This window comes from Stegostoma tigrinum, chromosome 49 (assembly GCF_030684315.1).
Source record: "Stegostoma tigrinum isolate sSteTig4 chromosome 49, sSteTig4.hap1, whole genome shotgun sequence".
Lineage (NCBI taxonomy): Eukaryota > Metazoa > Chordata > Chondrichthyes > Orectolobiformes > Stegostomatidae > Stegostoma > Stegostoma tigrinum.
The window spans coordinates 3543734-3558931 of record NC_081402.1 but is presented as its reverse complement, the minus strand read 5'-3'; the positions used below and the strand labels follow the sequence as shown (position 1 = coordinate 3558931).

The 15198-nt window shown below is 45.2% G+C and overlaps 1 protein-coding gene across 7 annotated transcripts in view; it reads right to left on the bottom strand.

The window, feature by feature from the left end:
* nprl3 (NPR3-like, GATOR1 complex subunit) overlaps positions 1-15198 on the bottom strand; it is a 95320-nt gene that overhangs the window by 72654 nt on the left and 7468 nt on the right. For 3 of the 7 annotated variants that reach the window (XM_059643204.1, XM_059643202.1, XM_048526004.1), the window contains exons 1-3: positions 3865-4196; positions 2776-2845; positions 1290-1328 (exon numbers count right to left, since the gene is read on the bottom strand). In XM_059643204.1, coding sequence (XP_059499187.1) covers positions 1290-1328; positions 2776-2845; positions 3865-3982 — 227 coding nt within the window. In that variant the 5' untranslated portion in view covers positions 3983-4196. Of the gene's footprint in view, positions 1-1289; positions 1329-2775; positions 2846-3864; positions 4197-15198 lie in introns of those variants that run through there. The other 4 variants (XM_059643203.1, XM_048526005.1, XM_059643206.1 and 1 more) reach the window with 3 other exon arrangements.

Here is a 15198-nt window from a genome sequence, read left to right as displayed (position 1 = left end):
GAGCAACCTAACGGGTGGCAAAGCTTTGGCACGGCAGCCGACTGGGAGCAATTCCCCACCCTCAGAAAGCCAAGGATGGACCAATCAAACCCACACGCTCAAACACGGAGACAAAGCATGATGCTGGTTTTGTTGAATTGCACACGACCCCAATTACGGGGGTGGGGGGGTGGGGGGTTCGGAAGGCAGGTAAGATCCGGAGATTATTCTGGTCAAACAAGGCAACACGGAGGTTGGACCCGACACGTGATGTGACAGCAGACAAACTGAAAGAGGTGTGAATCTGAAGTGCAGGACAGGACAAAGGGAAAGACACACGCAGATCTTCACTGAATATGTTCCATTGCATGTGAGAGATAGATATAAAAATTAGAGTATAGCAATGGAGAGAGAGAGATGTGGGCTGGAATCCAGCTGAGAGGTTCAGGGAGTGAGTTACAGACTGGAATCTAATCATGGTGTTTGGGGTGATTTATATTAGAATAATAGGTATCCATGATTCAGTTACAGACTGAAATCTAATCGAGGGGTTGGGGTTGGTTTACATACAGAATAACAGATTCCCAGGAGTGTATTACAGGCCAGTTTCTGATTGAGGGATTTGGGCAGAGTGGAGTGTAGGGATTATGTGCCGTTTCTAACATACTTGCTCTTTAGCCCCTTGCCCAGTCTTATTGGTCCCAATGCTGACATTTGTAGAATGTTCCAGAGTGATCAGGGCTGAAAATTGAGTGATCCCAAATGTTAGGATGGACTTTCAAGCCTGACTGGAATGGACGCGAGGTCTCCCTCTGTGCATATGGAGGTGAGGTAAGAACGAAGATGTCCACAGGAGAGATTTTCTATCTGTTCAGTCTGCATTGTGTTCGCACTCAAGGGAATCCAGCCACCTTCTCCCACTCCAGATCCAACAAGACAGAGAGAGGGGGCAAGAAATAGAGAAGATGGAAACAGGGGAAGAGAACAAGAGAGTTTGAAGATATGGGGTGATAAAGAAAGAGAAAGAATTAGGAGACAGAAAGTAGGAGACAAAAAGAGAACAGGCAGGAGAAATGGAAAAGAGAGAGGGGGAGAGAAGAGACGCAGGGTACAAAGCCAGAGAGTGCACGCAAGCAGGGAGTGGGAGAGAAAGTGAAGAGAAAGCAAAGTGGAGAATCAGATAGACGGACAGATAGGAGTAGAGACAAATCAAGAGAGGGCGACTGTGTGGGGGAAGAGAAATGGTGAGAAGAGAAACATTGTGAGAGGGGAAGTGGGGAGGGAAAGAGATGAGAGGGACAACTCCTTACCCGGCTACCAACTCTTCGTCAGTGAGAGGAGACGGTTCTCTGAAAGGGGCAACATGGTCAGAAACAAAACAGGCAGGAAAACAAATCGAAACAGTAGAGACCAGAAAAAAAAACAACACTCTGGAAATTTTTAGGAGTCATATTGGGTATCCCCCCACTAGAAAGCTGGAACTGAAATGCTCAGCTTTCAACATTTTCTATACTGATGGAAAACAAATGGTCTTGGGAAAAATCTCTTAGTCTTTCACACTAGCACACAAAGCATGTTGCCAGCTAAGCAATGGGTGAAGGCATTAGTGGAAGCTAGGCTGGGAGGGGGTGGGGAGTTGGTATCAATGACAAAGAGGTATGGGGATGCTGGGAGTGGTGAGTCATTTACAGGGTGAAAAGTCTGGGACACCAATTCTAAGCTGATGGAAACAGCTATATGTGTTACCAGGAACTGATAGCACCTCTGGTGCAGTGCACAGAGAGTACATGGTCTACTTCGTTTCTGGAACCAATATCTTGAGAGGCCTCAATGTCTATTTGGAACTGCTCTGTTCACCATCCATTTCACAGGCTGTTCACTCCAAGCTTGCAGCTGTCTCAGATTAGGAGATGAAACTCATCCAGTCCTCCATTCTCTCCAAGCCTGGTGAATGTTACTACTGAACCTGCATCTACTGCATCTTTCAGGCAGTGTGTTCCAGATCACAACTCACTGTGTCAAAAAACATTCTCAACTCACTCCTCCATGCTGGTTCTTTCAGCGTTTCTCTTCACTTGGGTTGACTTACCCTCTTGCAAGTGGGGGGTTCAGAAGAACAGTCCTATTAGACTCAAAACATTAACTCTGTTTCTCTCTCCACACATTCTGCCAGACCTGTGGCGCTTTTCCAGTATTTTGTCTTTGTCATATGCTAGTGGAGAGGGTTTCTCTGCATTTACTTGGTTTTGAACACCTCAATTATCCCTGGGATTGGGAAATTCAGAACTAGGAGGCATAACTTTAAGGTGAGACATCAAAGATTTAAAACGGACCTGAGGGGCAATTTTCTCACCTGTCTCACAAAGGGTGGTTTATTTTTGAATAAACTGCCAGAGGAAGTGGTAGATGCAGGTACAGTTACAACATTTCAAAGACATTTGGAAAGGTACACGAATACCTAAGGTAGAGAAGGATATGCGGCAAACGCAGACAAATTGGGCTAGTTCAGTTTGGGAAAACTTGTCAGCATGGACGCGTTGAACTGAAGAGGTCTGTTTCCATGCTTTATGGCCATAATAACCTTTCACATTTGAAGGGGAAAAATCTCTGCTGAAACCTAGGCTGCCCCCAACCCGTGGTGGGAGGCTGTGGGAAGGAGTCACCGAAGACTTTGCACAGTGTAGTTATCCACACACTCCCTGTTTTGTGCACAGCTGGATACAGAACGCTGCTGGCAGTCAGGCTGCGAGCGCGGATGGCAGGCCCAAAAGATTCCCCCTTGGTTCTTGCACTCACCTCGAGTCTCCATCCTGGTCTTCTGTATTCTCAACCGTGCTGTGTAATGCATAAGGACTGCTCGGCTTGCCTGTGGGAAATAAGAGAAAGATGTGTATTACAAATGCAAAATGAAAGCAGTCTAGCACAGGACGTTTGCCATGCATTCTTGACACAGAATTGGAATGTCTCTTGGCTCAAAACTCACTTTAGAGACATGAGCAAAACTCCCCAATACAGCACCACATTTTCCAAGGGTCAGTAAAAAGAGAGCATGCACCACCTGAGGGTCCATGCCAATGGAGTGCTGCATGGCCCGAGGGTCAGTGCCGAGGGAGTTCCACACTGCGTGAGGACCACTGCTGAGAGAGTGCCAGCAGATTCAAATCCATATCTCAGAACAGAGGCCCAAGTTTCTAGATCACTAGAGACAGTAGGAACTGCAAATGCTGGAGAATCTGATATAACAAGGTGTAGAGCTGGATGAACACAGCAGGCCAAGCAGCATCAGAGGAGCAGGAAAGCTGGCGTTTCGGTCTGAAGGGTCTAGGCCTGAAATGCCATCCTTCCTGCTCCTCTGATGCTGCTTGGCCTGCTGTGTTCATCCAGTTCTACACCTTATTCTAGATCACTAGTCCAGTGAATTTACCACGCTGTTTTGCCCCCGGGAGTTGGAAGTCGGGGGGGTGGGGGCTTCAGTCTCCCCAGTTCTTTCCTCTATTCAATAAGATCACAGCCAATCTGCTTACACCATTGGGCAAGATGTTCAAGGAGGACTATGGCTGCAGTACCACATGTCCCAGCCTAGCTGCCAGCATCCCATTCCAGCTGAAAGTGTTGGAAAATCTCAGCAGGTCTAGCAGCATCCGTGAAGAGGGAAACAAGTCCAGCCAGCCTCTATTGGACCAGGCTCGGGTGTTCTGAACTTTGCGGCAGGGCTGGAGGGAGGTCCACGTCCCAACTTCAGTCCTGCTCACCTGCCACCTCGGCAGGCTCACAGATCCTTTGCCCGGGTTACCTTGCGCCCTCCAGCTCCCAGATTGTTCCCGTCTTCTCGTGCAGCTACATTCAGGATATGTCGTTTTTGCTGTAGACGGCAGGCCCACTTACTGGTCTGAGCTCCTTGCTGTTCCTGGTGGCGCTGGAAGGGGTACCTGAAGAGCAGCTTGTTCCCCCTGCTCCCAGAGCTCACAAGGATCACACTGATAGGGTTGGTGTCCTCTCCCATGTTACACTCAGGCGCAATCGCTTTGAAGGCCAGAAATCCAACGGCTAGATTTTCAACTCCCTCCCTCCCTCTCCCCAGTTAAAATAATTAGAAAGCCGCCGTTATTTTCCGCCAACGCAATCGCGTTTCTGTCTCTCGCTTGCACTTCACTTTACAAAGAGGAAGAAATTATATTAATCGATCGGCACTCAGCGGCCATATTTGATCAAGTCAGTCCAACGCCGCCGTCATATTTCATGGTATTATTTCCCCGCCCATCAGCATTTGATCAAGTTAGTGGCAGCCATCTTTGATCAAGTCAATCCTGGTGGCGGCTGTCTTTCTTCAAGTTATTGCACCTCTGTTATCCAGATGATAGATCATAGAATTTAGAACAGTACAGCCCTAAAAAAGCCCTTTGACCAGCACACTCTGTTTCCTGTCACTCAGTCAATTTTGGATTCATTCTGTCCCCTTTACTCCATGAGATATGATTTTTGTTCTCACCATGTAAGGCACTGGAAGAAAGATCACTGTCCTTGACAAGTTGAGTGAATCATTAAACTTCTTCCAACTCCACATCAAGATCCCCATTGCCTTTTGGCTTTGTGTTTGCAAGTGCCTGACCGTATGAAGATGCAGGACTTCCTCTCTACATCTTCCAGCAAAACATTCAGTCAGGTATCTTGGTTCACCCTGTCCCATAATCACTGTATATTTTTCCACAAATCTGAGGTAGTTTTCTTATTAAACAAAGGAATTAATCGCCAAAGGAAGGTGCACGTAGCTAGGCACAGATCAGCCATGATCTCATTCAACAGTGGAACAGGGCTTGAGGGACTGAATGGCCTCTGTTCTTCTGTTCCATGTCTGAAGCTGTCACCCACTTCTGGGGCTGGCAGTCCTCATTGAGCAACAGCTCCCTGGAATGAATAGGATTGTTGCAGTGGGATTATCCCATTCTCAGCAACCACTGCAGAGGCCTGGGAAACTTCTACTGTGACTGCAAGGAGATGTAGGGATACAAATTGAAATCCCGAAACCTGTTTACCCTTTGGGACCCACACATTCTATCATCATTTTACCCTAGCGACAGCCAGGGTATACATAATTTCCATCTGCATTGAACCTCTCATGGTCTCCAAGCACCCTAAAGCATAACAACGTAAAATACAGCTTCTGTTACCCATATAGGAAATATGAACTACATACTCATATGAGAAATAAATCGGATAATTGTTTGTAATTTCTGTGGTATTGTTCTATTCCACTATTTCAGTTTGGGTTTTGGGAATCTCTGCTGAAATTCCAAAACAGCCTTTCTGGTTGTATTGGTTGAGGAATGGGATCATTTACTGTTTGGATGGCATGGTGGCTCAGTGGTTAGCACTGTTGCCTCACAGTGCCAGGGATGCAGGTTCAATTCCACCCTCAGGTGACTATCTATGTGGAGTTTGCACATTCTGCCTGTGTCTGCGTAGGTTTCCTCCCACAGTCCAAAGTATGTACAGGCTAGGTGGATTGGCCATGCTAAATTGCCCATAGTATCCAGAGATGTTTGGGTTAGGCATGGGAAATGAATGGGTCTGGGTGGAATGCTTTTCGGAGGGGTGGTGTGGACTTGTTGGGCCGAATGGCCTGTTTCCACACTGTGTACGGATTCTGTGGTTATATAAATTGAGAAGAAAGATGAGAACCTCTGTTTAACACAGACAGCTTTAGCAAATCGGGTTAAGAAGAATCCAAAGAGATTCTACAAATACATTAAGGGCAAAAGAGAGAGTATAGGGCACCTTAAAGAACAACAAGCCATCTATGTATGGAACCACAGGAGATGGGTGAGAGATTAGAGTATTTTGTGTCAATATTTATTGTGGAGAAGGGCATGGAAGCTAGAGAATTCAGGGAAATAAACAGTGATAGCTTGAATAGTGTCCACATTTCAGAAGAGGAGGTGTTAGATGTGGCAGGGAAGTTGTTGGAAGGGATTCTGAAGGACAAGATTTACATGCATTTGAAAAGGCAAGAACTGATTAAGGATAGTGATCAAGGTTTTGTACATGGGAATATGTGTCTCACTAACTTGATAGAGATTTTTGAAGAAATGACAAAGAAGATCAATGAAGGTAAAGCAGTAGGTGCCATCTAGATTGACTTCAGCAAGGCGTTTGACAACGAACGACTGGTTAACAAGGTTAGATCACATGAAATACAGGGGTATCTAGCCAATTGGATACAAAGTTGGCTGGAAGGTATGAGACAGGGTGATGGTGGAAAGATGCTTTTCAGACTGGAGGCTTGTGACCTGTGGTGTGCCACAAGGATCAGTGCTGGTTCCACATGCTTTTCATCAATTATGTAAATGATTTGGATGTGAATAGAAGGGGTATGGTTAGTAAGTTTGCAGATGACACAAAAATTGGTGGTGTACTGGATAGTGAAGAAGGTTACTCAGAGCACCATGTGACCTTGATCAGATGAGCCAATTGGCCAAGGAGTGGCAGATGGCATTTAATTCAGATGAATGTGATGTATTGCATTTTGGTAAGGCATATCATGGTAGAACTTCTCAGTTAATAATAGAGCCCTGAGGAGTGTTGCCAAACAAAGTGACCAATGGATGTAGGTGTATAGTTCCTTGTAAGTAAAGTCACAGGTAGGCAGGGTTGTGAAGAAGGTGTTTGCCTCCATTGATCAGTGCATTGAGTATAGGAGTTGGAATGCCATGTTGTAGCTGTGGAGGACATTGGTGAGGCCACTTTTAGAAATACTGCATTAAATTCTGGTCTCCCTGCTATAGAAAAGATGTTGTTAATCTTGAAAGGGTTCAGAAAAGATTTACAAGCATGTTGCCAGGACGATTTGAGCTGAAGGGAGAGAATGAATAGGCTGGGGCTAATTTTTCCGGAGCATCAGAGGCTCCTTATGACCTTATTGAGGTTTGCAAAATAATGAGAGGCATGAAAAAGGTGAATAGCAGAAGTCTTTTTTGCAGGGTGGGAGAGTCCAAAACTATAGGGTGTAACTTTAAGGTGGGAGGGAAAAGATTTAAACGGAGCCTAAGATGCAATTTTTTTCACGCAGAGGGTGTACATGTATGGAACAAGCTACCAGAGGAAGTGATGGAGGCAAGTTTGAAGGATAGGGACCAACGCTGGCAAATAGGGCTGGATCAGTTTAGGATATCGGATTGGCATGGACAAGTTTGCCAAATGGTCTGTTTTCGTGCTGTACATCTCTGTGACTCTATCTCAACAAAAAGCTGGTCTAGTGGGTCATTGGGCAAGGTACCAGTGGTAAGCCACTGAAACCTCCTGGACAGTCAGTACCCTCAGGAGCTCCTCTAGCTGCATGTCTATCTTTGGCCATCTGTTGTCATCCTTGTCATCTTATTTGAATCTCCACTCTTCCACTGTTTAAGCTCCATTAACTCTACTAACTTATGCATTTTCACCAAAATGTTAAAGTAACTCATTGTTTAAACAGTCTCTTTCTGTTTGTACTAACATCAGATCAGAGGAGATTTCAGCCACTTGACTCCTCTCCTCCATTTAATAATTCATGGCTAATCTGATTGTGGCTTCAACTCCATTTTCCCATGTGTCGCCCAGAACCGTTGACACCCTCATTGATCAAGAAGATGTTTAACTCAGCCTTGAGTATTTTTAATGACCTAGTCTCCACCATTTTCTGGGGTAAAATATTCCACAGATTCAAAACATCTGAGACAAGAAATTCCTCCTCATCTCTGTTGGAAGACTCCTTATCCTGAAACTGTGCCCCTCATTCCAGATTCCCACATGAGGGGCAACATCATCTCAGCATCCACCATATCAAGACCGCTCCCTTCAGGATTTTATATGTTTTAATGAGATCACCTTTCATTTTTCTGAAGTCCAATGGGTATAGGCCCAACTTTTCCTCAGATGATGACAAACTCCTTCAGCTCTGGAATCAGCCTAGTGTCCCTTTTCTGAACTGCCTCCAAGGAAAGTTAATCTTTCCTTAAATAAAGGGACTAAAACTGCACACAGTCCTCCAGTTACAGTCTCACTAATGTAGGAGCAAATTACTGCAGATGCTGGATTCTGTACTAAAAGCAAAAATGCTGGAGATCACAGTGGTTCAGGAAGTATGCATGGAGAGAGAGCAAGCTAATGTTTCGAGACTAGATGCCTCTTCATTAGAGCTGAAGTGAAATGTGGAGGGGGTAGCATTTATGATATATTGGGAGGGGGTTAGAGTGCTGGGGGAGAAAGGATGTTGATAGTTCAGATTAAGTGATTGGAATGTGAGAATGCAGACCAATGGTGTATCTGACTGCCAAGCCTGCATCTCCTTTCTAATTGATTAAGGATTTAGCAGGAGGGAGTCAGCCAGCCAATTCAGGTTGTTACATACATTTGCATCAATTGTACGATTCTTTGAACTTTTACTTATAAATTCTGTGTCTTGATACTTCCTCTCTCATTACACCTGAGGAAGGGGCAATGTTCTGAAAGCTTGTGTGTTCAATTAAACCTGTTGGACTATAACCTAGTGTTGTGTGATTTTTTGACCTTGTCCAACCCAGTCCAGCACTAGCACCTTCACATCATGGCTACCATCAACACCACAAACTGCTGGTTCAAGGTGGAGAGGATCTCCAAGAAGATCATGCAATTGGACACAGACCTCAAGTTTTCACAGAAATGTAGAAAACAGAGAAGATCCCAAAAGGACTACAGTTGACAAACCCTCTCAAGTTGACCTACAAAACAGATTATGGTGAGAGAATTTACCATTATACATCTCTTGCAAACTCCTCAATCATCTCATACACAAACTCTACAGTGGGCGGCGCAACCTTGAAGTTGAGATACAGTCTATATTGTCGGCTTGGGCTCAAGATTCAACAGAACAGTTCTGAGATACTTCCAAGCAGATGAAGCACACCAAGAACAAGAAACTGGAGAAATTGGCATCACCACCAGCAATAACCAAGCCTTCCCTGGTACCACAGTTGAAAATGGTACCACCAAGGGAAAATCCATCACCTATCGGACAAAATCAAAGTTCTCAGCTGAAGTGTCAATTTCTGTCCCACCACCAAATTGGTGCAGCAGACGCAAAGGAATTCATCTGACGAATGAAACTCCAGAAATTCTTCCAAGATGTCAGCAGTGAGCCCAATGAACCAGAGCAGTTGAAGAAAGATCCGTGGTGGAGCAACCGAAGAAAGAGCCAAATTGGACCCCTCCGGAAGGCAGCTGCCCTAGGCTCAACTTGTATGCTCAAGCCATCAGGAAGTGTGTGAATGCTGGATTCATGAGCCGCATTCACAAGGTAGCACAAAACATCACCCAGGCACAATGCACCCCAATCCATGTCCTCAAGACCAATCGCAACATTGTCATCAAGCCAGCAGACAAAGGAGGAGCCATCGTCATACAGTATAGAATGAACTATTGCAAAGGAGTATACTGACAACTGAAAATCCAGGAACACTACAGACAACTACCTATCGATCTGACCAATGACCGCACCCATGAGCTTAACAAACTGGTCCAGGCTTTTGGTCCAGTCCTTCAATCTCATCTTGTGTACTTCTCCAGTAGGAGACTTCTGCTTTCTTCCGAAGACACACAAAGCCAACACACCTGGACATCCCATCGTATCAGGCAATGGGACCCTCTGTGAAAGACTCTCTGGCTATGTCAAGGACATCTTGAAACCTATTGTACAAAGAAATCCCAACTTCTGTCATGACACTACAGATTTCTTATAGAAATGTGGTACCCACAGGCCAGTCGAACAAGGAACATTCCTCGTCACAATGGATGTTTCAGCACTCCAAAGCAGCATCCCCCATGAAGACGGCATTGCTGCAACAGCCTCAGTACTCAATATCAACAACTGCCAACTTCTGAATGCCATCCTACAACTCATCCGCTTCATCCTTGATAATAACATCTTCACCTTCAACAACAATCTTCAACTAGGCACATGGAACAGTCATGGGGACCAGATTTGCACCCAAATATGTCAATATTTTCACACACAAGTTTGATCAAGATTTCTTTGCTGTGCAGGACCATCTACCAACACTATACACCAGATACTTTGATGACATTTTCTTCCTTTGGGCTCATGGTGAGGAATCACTGAAACAACTACACAGTGATATCAACAAGTTTCTTCCCACTATCAAATGTGCCATGGACTACTCTTTAGAATCAATTTTATTCTTGACAAGCACATCCCATCAAGAATGGACACTTCAATATCTCACTCTACCTCAAGCCCACGGACAACCTCACAATGCTGCATTTCTCTAGCTTCCACCCTAAACATACTCAAAAATTCATCCCTTATAGACAAGCCCTATGCATACACAGGATATGATTAGATGAGGAGGAATGCAACAGACACCTGAAGGTGTTAAAGGATGCCTTCATAAGAAGGAGATACAGTGCTCAATTCATCGATTTGAGGCAGAGACTCCACTTTTCTGCTGGGATCACACATTACACTAGATATTCAACATCAGTCTGAGTGCTGCTGCAGAGACTCACTTGCAAACTGCTACAATGGACTGGCTATACCGCTGCTGGTTCTGGACACTCATTGGACCTTCACTTCATGGAGGGTCCTCCATCAGTGTGTCATCTGATACCACTCTAATAGCTGCTGGAGTTCATGGAACACACCTGCCTCGAAATCTGTTGCTGTTCCTTGCTGACTGTAGCTGACCTAAATCACCATTCTCCCACCACGGGATGTTTGGACCACCCGCCCAGTGCCTATTGTCTTCACACCATTAATTCAGGAATATGTCCTGTTTCAGTTGCTCTTGCCTTCAACATCTAACAGGCACAAATGCTCACCACCAGATGGTAGCAGAACGAGATATAAAGCACGTCGTTTTTATGTTGCAACATTGGGAACACTAATGACAGAGAGGGTTGCAAAACGAATAGTAGCCGTGGTAAATCTTCATATGTACAAGTGGATTGTTACCTTGCATTTCGGATTCATTATAACTCATTAATTCATCAATAGATTAATACCAGAAAACCTAGTGGTGTTGAGTTTTTCCTCCTTGTGTGAGAATGTAGAATGAGGGGCACAGTTTTGGGACAAGGATTCTTCCAGGAGAGATGAGAGGGCCATTTGACCATTGAGCCTAGGCCAGCTCGTGAACAATGCATGGTTCCCTAAGTTGTCTACACCTTGTGACGGCATACAGAAATCTCAGTTGAATCTTTGTTTAATCTGGAAAAAAGCTAATCACAGGATGATATGGCCCAGAATGAGGACGATTCAACACATCATGTCTACTGGCTCTCTGAGTTCTACTATCCCACAGCTCTTTCCCTGTAGATCTATAAATGATTTCTTTCAAGTGTTTATCCAGTTTAGCTCCCTCAGCGCTGACCCTCCAATACTTTGATACTCTTTTAGCACTGAACATCCAACATCTGGCCCTTCCTCAGCACTGACCCTCAGATGGCGCAGCACTGCCTCAGCATTGACCCTCTGATAGTGCAGCACTCCCTTAGCGCTGATCTTCAGACAGTGTGACACTCCCTCAGCACTGACCCCCCAACAGCGCAGAATTTCCTTACCACTGACAGCCCCCACCCCCCCCAATAGTGCAGCACTCTCTCAGCACTGACCCTCTGACAGTGCGGCATTCCCTCAGCACGGGCCGTCCGATAGTGCTGCATTCCCTCAGTATGCACTCTCTTATAGTGTGGCATGCCCTCAGCACTGACCCTCCAATACTGCTGCACTCCTCAGCATTTACCCTCAGAGAGTGCGGTGCTCCCTCAGCTCTGATCCTCTAATAGTATGATCTGGTTCTTTCAGTACTGACCCTCCAAGAGTGCAACATTCCTTCAGCACTAATCCTTTGCAATGTAGTGCTCCCTCAGTGTCAACCCTCCAACAGTGCAGAACTCCTTTATTGCAACCCTCCAATAGAATTGCTCTCTTTCAGTGCTGATCCTCCACTATACAGTGTAGCACTCCCTCAGTGCTGACTCTCCAATATTGCTGCATTCCTTCAGTAACTGAACCTCCACTGTACAACGTGTTGTCTTCTGTTCACCTAGCACCAGGGCCAGAAGATACATTTGGACCAGAGCCAAAGAATGAGGACGTCGTCAACATTTGTGTAAGACAAAAAAGAGTAAATTTTAACAAATCTAGTGATGAGCTGAGCAAGAAAAGTCATGACAAATTAAAAGTGTAAAAGGACCAGCATTCAGTAGAAACCCACAATTTTGGAAAGAAAGATTGTGACCAGTGATCTTCATTCAATATTCTGCAGAGAAAAGTACTTGCTGTTTTTGACAGTGAACGGTGGCAGAAACTCTGCAAAAGGCAGGAAGCCAACATTTGAATCACAACAGAAAAGCTAAGAAAACCCTGAAAATGGTAGGAAACCCCAGCAAGGAGTACTGAGATACTGTATTACAAGGGAACAAGCAGAAGGGATTAACTTAATTTGGTGTCATGTTTGGCATAATAGCGCGGGCCAAGCTCCCATACTGTACTATTCCATTAAAAATGGTGTTACAGAAATACAGAGTTAAAAAGACTGACAAATAAATTGACTGATTTATTGTTGTCACATGTACTGAGATACAGTGAAAAGTGATGTTTTGTGTGCTGCACAAGCAGATTGTAGCATACCAAGTGCTTCAGGGTAGCAAAATAGTGTGTCAAATACAGAGTTATTGCTGCAGGGAAGGAGCGGAGAGAGAGAGAGAGAGAGAGAGAAGGATTAACATTCAAAAGGTCCATTCAGAAGTTCAATAACAGTGGGGAAGAAGCTGTTCTTGAATCTATTCGTACACGTATTCAAAAACTTTTACATCTTCTGCCTGTTGGATGAGGATGGAATAGAGGATAAACAGGGTGGGAGGGGTCTTTGTGTTGGTTGCTTTCCTGAGGCAGCGGGAAGCATAGTTGGAGTCAGTGGATGGAAGGCTGGTTTGCATGATGGGCTGGGCTGTGTTCATGACTCTCTGTAGTTTCTGGCAATCTTGGGAGCAGTTGTTGCCATACCACCCTGTGATACATCCAGATAGGATGCTTTCTAAGGTGCATCTGTAAAAATTGGTAAGCATCCTTGTGTACCTGCTTAGTCTCCTGAGGAGGGAGAGATGTGTCAGACATAGTAGGAACTGCAGATGCTGGAGAATTTTGAGATAACAAGGTATAGAGCTGGATGAACACAGCAGGCCAAGCAGCATCAGAGGAGCAGGAAAGCTGACGTTTCGGGCCTAGACGCTTGTCCAGGAAAAGGGTCTAGAAGTAGAAGAAGGGTCTTCAGAAGAAGGGTCTAGGCCCGAAACATCAGCTTTCCTGCTCCTATGATGCTGCTTGGCCTGCTGCGTTCACCCTGCTCTACACCTCGTTATCTGAGGTAGAGATGTGTTTTCTTGAATATTGCATCAATGCAGCTGGATCAGGACAGATTGCTGGTGATCACTGTTCCCAGAAACTTGACAGTCTCCACCACCTCCACCTCAGCCTCATTGATGAAACAAGGGCTTGCCCACTCCTTGAAGTCAATGACCTTCATTTTGCTGAGGGTTACAGTAAAGGAGTTCTGCACTGTTGGCACTGGGAGCGAAGGATCTGTTTCCGTGCTGTATGACTGTATGACTATGGCTGTTGGAGCACTGCATGCAAAGGATTAGTGCTGACGGAATGCTGCACTGTTGAAGGGTCAGCACTGAAAGAACCAGATCATACTGTTAGAGGATCAGAGCTGAGGGAGCACTGCACTCTCTGAGGGCCAATGCTCAGGGAGTGCAGCACTGTTGGAGGGTTGGTGCTGAGGGCATGCCACACTATAGGATGGAGGGATTGTTGTCTTTACATCATGCCACTGAGCACTCAATCTCTTTCCTGTATTCTGTCTCGTTGTTGTTTGATTTCAGACTAACAACGGTGGTGTTGTCACCGAATTTTCAAATGGAGTTTATTTGGATATATGATGTAGAAGGAGGAACTATAGTCAATGAGTTGGAGCCTGATATAGGTATCGTTGTTATCCAGATGTTAGAGCAATGAGTGTAGGGCCAGAGAGATGGTACTTGGTGTGGATCTGTGCCTCTAGTAGGTGAATTGCAAAAGGTCAAGGCAGTTTGGTTGGCTGGAATTGAACTGAGTCATGACTAACCTGTCCAAGCACTTCATAATTAAAGAGTTCAGAGTCACCAGGCAATAGTCAGTGAGGCATGCTCATGATTTTTCTTTGGCACTGGGATGCACTTGTTGAAGCAGGCTTCAGATTGTAGTAAGGAGAGATTAAAGAGGTCTGAGAATATACCTGCCAGCTGGTCTACACAGGATGTCAGTGCATAGCCAGGGGCTCCATCCAGGCCAGTCACTTTCCAAGGATTCACTCTCAAGAAGGCCAATCTAATGTCTGCGGTGGTGACAGTGGGTACAGGTGCATCCGAGGCAGTTGGGCTAGGTGACATCATTTCACTGACCTTCTTTTCAAAGCTAGCAAGGAAATCATTGTGCTCATTGGCTAGGGATGTACTGTTGCTGGCAATTCAGTTTGACATTGCTTTCTAGCCAGTTATGTCGTGTAAGCCTTGCCACAAATAATGGGTATCCATGTGGTTGGTCTGGGTCTCATGCTTAGTTTGGTGTTGCCTCTTGGCATCTCTGGTGGTCGAACCTGGATTTCCTGTATAGGTCACAGTTGCCCGACTTGCACACTTCAGACCTGGACTTCACTAGGGAGTGAATCTCTCAGTTCTTCAATGGTTTCTGGTTGGGGAGCATTAGGATTAACTTCTTTGGCACGCTGTCTTCTACACACTTACTATTTAAGTCTCTGATGGCGGTGGCATACTCAGTTTGGTTGGCCACTGAATTCTTGAATATGGCCCAGTACACCGACAATAAGTAGTCCTGTAGAAGCTCTTCTGTTACCTCAGACGAACGCTGCACTCCTGTACTGATCCTCATCCTTCAATTTTTGCTTGTAAACTGTGAGGAGGAGCACAGTGTTGTGAAAGAAAATACTCAACATTAAGCTGGTGCAACGAATGGAGCAGTGGAACAGTGAGGCCTCACAGATGTCTGGTCATCACCAAGAATTGCAATATTTGCAAAACTATAAGTTAATTCCAGAAGATGTGCAGATGTAATATATAACTTCAGAACAGTGCACGTACTGGTGGTCACACATGGAAAGAGGTTTACACAGTAGAACACTTAACACC